This window comes from Lactuca saligna, chromosome 1, assembly GCF_052625555.1.
Source record: "Lactuca saligna cultivar CGN05327 chromosome 1, ASM5262555v1, whole genome shotgun sequence".
Taxonomy (NCBI): Eukaryota; Viridiplantae; Streptophyta; class Magnoliopsida; order Asterales; family Asteraceae; genus Lactuca; species Lactuca saligna.
In genome coordinates, this window is record NC_136417.1 from 193,836,312 (window position 1) to 193,841,238 (window position 4,927).

At 36.7% G+C, this 4,927-nt stretch overlaps 1 protein-coding gene across 1 annotated transcript; it reads right to left on the minus strand.

Moving 5' to 3' along the window:
* Window positions 1–985: 985 nt before the first annotated feature.
* Window positions 986–3,336, minus strand: LOC145047131 (desmethyl-deoxy-podophyllotoxin synthase-like). The gene is made up of 2 exons (XM_078995373.1): window positions 2,365–3,336; window positions 986–1,737 (listed from the first exon to the last, which is right to left on the minus strand). The coding sequence occupies exons 1-2, from the start codon at window positions 3,292–3,294 to the stop codon at window positions 1,111–1,113; spliced, it is 1,557 nt and encodes a 518-aa protein (XP_078851499.1). The 5' UTR covers window positions 3,295–3,336; the 3' UTR covers window positions 986–1,110.
* Window positions 3,337–4,927: the final 1,591 nt, after the last annotated feature.

A 4,927-nucleotide genomic window follows, 5' to 3' on the forward strand; every position in this document is an offset into this window, starting at 1 on the left:
TGTTACCCCATTGTAATATGATATACTCTCAAATCATATCCATTGATTAATTTCATCAATTGGTCTAGATCTGTGCATTCTAGCACAGAATACTTAGTAAAAACAAAATAACCTAAACATATATATATATATATATATATATATATATATATATATATATATATATATATATATATATATATATATATATATATATATATTAATGACATAATTTCTTGAGATGCCGTCAACATCAATTCAAAAAAAGAGTCTAGCTATCCTCCAAATTTCAATTCAGCCAATTAGAAGAGTTTATTGCTTTCTCTTACATCTCGGCATGCCTTTAATGACTAATTTCTAGCAACCCCCAGCGAGTGCTAGGTGGCGGTGTACTACATTTTTAACGACTTTAGTGAGTGAGGGTAGCAACCCCCACTCTGTTTAGCCTAATAAGAAGGGTATTTCGACTGTCTAACGCTACCGAGGCACAATTTCCATTGGGTAGAACAATACATCATATATGAGACAAAATAGCCGTATCAATAGATATATGGCAAAGATTTAAGTTATAATTTTAGGAGGATTAATTATTCAATATCTACATAAAATTATTACAATATAAAAAAGGGTAAATAATTTAAAAGCCCAACGGAGTTTCCAAATCATTAAAAAAACCCCAATCATGTTTTGTTTGTTCAAAAAAACTCAATAAACTTAACATTTTGTCTAAAAAGTCCAACAAAGTTGTAAACCGTTCAAAAAATCTCAATTTTGTTTTGTTTAAGTTCGTTGGGTTTTTTTAAACAGTTAAAACATGATTGGAGTTTTTTAAACGTTTTGAAAACTTTGTTGGTCTAACAAATCATTTTTCCGATACGGTAATAAGCCATGGTCATCTGTTTCTCTTATTTGACTTTCCGGAAAGTGTAACTTAGTTGAGCTTTTTAGATAAAATGTTAAGTTTGTTGGCCTTGTAAGTTATTTTCCCATATAAAAAGCAACAGCATTTCGCAAATTATAGCACTTAATGTCGTGAAGTGTTTGGAATTTAAAACATTAAGAAACCTAGTATTTTAATACATGATCAACCCATCCCAGAGTGACCGCCATAATCAAACAGTATCGAAAACTCTAAACTGATACGGGAAAACGTAGAGTAGGAACTAGTCGTAGACTACAAGTCTTGTATAATGTCATTCCACACGTCTCTTTCATGTCTACATCTTCAGGTTTCTCCCCATGAGGTAGCTTCCAATCAAAATGGTAAAGCAAAGAAGCTAGTGAGAGCTCGGTATTCGCCATTCCCAAGGATATTCCAGGACAAACCCTGCGACCAGCACCAAAAGGAATGTACTCGAAGTCATGGCCTCTATAATCTTTTGTTTCGTCTTTAAATCTATCAGGATCAAACACATTCGGATCTTTCCAGCTGATTGGATCACGTGCAATGGCCCAGTAGTTGATAAGAACTCTGGTTTTTGAAGGGATTTCGTAGCCGTCGATTGTGCAGCTTTCCATGGACTCCCGCGGGAGCAACAGAGGAACCGGCGTGTGAAACCTTAGAGTCTCCTTAACCACCATTTTCATGTAACTTAGTTTCGGAAGATCATTTTCTTCTATAGTTGGTTTCACTTTCTCACTAATAACCTGCCTCACCTCTGCTTGTGCTTTCTTCATCACGTTAGGGTTTCGTATCATCTCTGTCATCGCCCATTCCACTATGTTTGATGAGTTTTCGCTGGCTCCCGTGAACACGTCCTATATATAATATACAATGCTTAATGAAAACCGACATGTAAAGAATTTAGCGACATGCATGTGCATCACACCTCTATTGTCTAAAAATACTGAGCCACACACTTACGTGTCAGAGATCCTTTAACATGCATCAACTGTGTTAACGTACGAAGCCATTAGCAATGATATTCGTCTCACAAAGCCACTAGCATTATTTAGCGGCTGTTAGGGATAATTCAGAAACTTGGGATAGTTTTAGTCCCAGGGGCAATTTTTGAAACTTTCTTTTTAAGCCTTATTTGTGTTAGTTTAGGATACTATCTGTTAATTTTAGTATAAATAAGGGTAAAGGAGGTGATGGTATTGGATGTTACTCCCTTGTCAGTTGAAATTATGGAGATGTTTTTCATATCTTTTGAATAGACAAGAGATCCCCTCACCCACATAATTTGGGTTGGAAAACAGATGCAATTTTAGTGTCATCGACATCCCTTTTGTCTATATTCAACGAACGGCTGAAACATAATACTAAGTCTATCCTGTTTTATCCTATCATGGCGCCTTAAAATAACTCATAGGTATGTAATATCCATGTGGGTACAAAGATTTTATAGAAATAAGGACTTGATAAATAAATCAAAGACTTACCAAAAGGACAGATTTTATGTTATCGGTTGTCAATGGTTCATCAAGGCCTCCTTCTTCCTTAAGCCGGAGAAGAACATCTACAAGCTGCTCATGTTCTGGTTTGTCGATTTTACGTTGTTCAATATGGTGTTGTATTTTTTCGTCCATGATGCTACTAAGCTCCGCATGACACTTTTCCATCCTTTCGTTCATTCTGGTGAATTTAGCAACGAAACCAAGCGAAGGGAAGAAATCCCCGATCTGAAATCCAGCAGCCAAAGTCGTCCCTTCCCTAATTGCTAACCGGAACCTCAATTCATCATCAAACTTATCACCAAACGTAGTCCGAGTGATGATGTTATGATTCAAGGCAAAAAGATTTTCCGACAAGTTTATTGGTTCTTCGGAGGTTCTACTAATCGAGAGAGCAAGAGATTTCACTTCTTCTTCACGTATAAACCTTGACGAATCCATGCTCTTTGCTGTTGAGAGTTCGATGAGGCATATCTTCTTAAGCTGTCTCCAGTAAGACCCATATTGGGCAAACGCGATGTCGGTATAGTTGTACCCTAAGATTTTTGGAGCCACGAGCTTAGGCCTGTTAGAAAAGATGTTGTCATGAGTCTTCATGATCTGTCTAGCAGCATCAGCTGAGGACACAACAATGGTGGATACGAAGCCTAGCTTCATGTGCATGATTGGACCATATTTGGTGGCCAATTGATGGAGGACTCGGTGTGGTGCAGGATCGAGAAGTTGGTGCATATTACCGATGAATGGAAGCTTTGGAGGACCCGGAGGGAGTAGGATCCTTTTCTGGTAACATTTTTTGACGATGAAGAAGATAAAGAACAAGGAGAGAGGAAGGAGTGAAGACAATTGAAACATAATTGAGTTGAACGTATTTATTTCTTGATGATAGGTTGCGTCTATATATAGGACACACTTCATTCGAGAATCGGTCGGTCGACATAATATATTTTAATGCCACGCGGTACTTACAATACTATTGTAAATTATAACCAAGCCACCGTCTACTATACCTGTTACAACGTTATATATTATTAACTGTTCGATTAATAATCAAATTAAATATTATTTAGCATTTTGTAATTACCTGCCTTGGATGGACTTCATTAAACGGCGGTGAAGATGAACAACGGTTTCTCGGTGCCATCACTAATTTATTCATAAATTGGGCGTTGCAGATTGAAGAGATTTTATCCTATTTTGAGTCCGTGCCCAACATAAACAAAGCGGGTATTTGGTTTAGTTTTTCACAGTTAAAAGTTCTTTTTTGAAAAAAAAAAAAAAAAAAAAAAAAAAAAAAAAAAAAATGTTTGGTAAACTAGTTTTAAAAATTATTTTTGGAGTTTTTATATAAGGAAAATCAACTTTTTGGAAAAGTTAGGAAATCCTAACTTTTTGTAACTTTTCCAAAAAGGACTTTTGGACTTTAAGAAGCTAAGCCAAACACCCCCATAATATAAATCTTTTTATTCTTCAAGGCAAAGTTAAAACTATAATCCGAGAAAATCATTTATTTGATTTATTAGGAAGTAAATCAGATAACTAGCAAAACCAAAAGCATATAAAACACAATATTTATGTGGTTCAGTTATTGTGACCTACATCTACGAGTAGGAGGGGAGTAATTTTTATTTTAAAGCTTTCAAACAGTGGTTACAAGTACAATTCATAGAGAGATTCGCTTAACACACTATAATTCAAAAAACCAAATGACCTAGCACGCATCCCTATTTATACTTGAGGGATCATAACTAAACCCCTAATCGGCAAAGCCCATTAGCCCATAGACATGTGAATGGTGACGACTAATTATATTACGCCATGAAACATCTTCCAGAACATTTTCCATGTCATACAACCCATGACCATTAGTAACACATGATGGACCACCTTGACTATAATGGAGCAACATGATGCACATGTGGTGCATCATGAACACTAATGGTCCAACATCTATCATGGTGACACAACATGATTTATTTCATGAGCATGATCATCTTCTAAGAATACGTGGATCAACATGGCCCATCAAAGGAATCGAGACGTTGTATCGTCTAGCAGGATGGTCCATTATGGTGCAACATCTCATTAAGATGGCTCAACATCTCAACATCTTCATGGCTCAACATCGCCTCGCCTCAACATGTCGGACCATGTTACTCCATATTGTTCCAAGTTTCTCCATGTTGCTCCAGCTTGCTCCAAACCTCCTTTTGGAAGGTCTGTTCCTTTCTCTCTTGATCCGTTCCTTTGTCTGATGATCCATTCCTTTCATAGAAGATCTGTTCCTTTGTCACATGCTCCATGAATCCCAAGTACTTCATTGAGTTCTAAATGCTCCATTGAACCTAATTACCCCATGATAATGCTCCAAATGCTCAAGTCACATTTAACAATCTCCACCTTGACTTGAGCATCCTCTAAAATCCACCTCAAAAAAGAACTTTCTTTCCCTTCCTACTATCAAGCCCCAAAGGGCTTACCACTTGCGAACATCAACCAAGTCCAAGCAAATCCTAGACAATTAATTTGTTAACATATCTACTGGATTCAC

Coding starts and splice junctions, on each gene's coding strand:
- LOC145047131 (XM_078995373.1), bottom strand. CDS start 3,294: ATGAAGTGTGTCCTATATATAGACGCAACCTATCATCAAGAAATAAAT. Junction 1,738..2,364: donor ACATAAAATCTGTCCTTTTG/GTAAGTCTTTGA, acceptor TATTATATATAG/GACGTGTTCACGGGAGCCAG.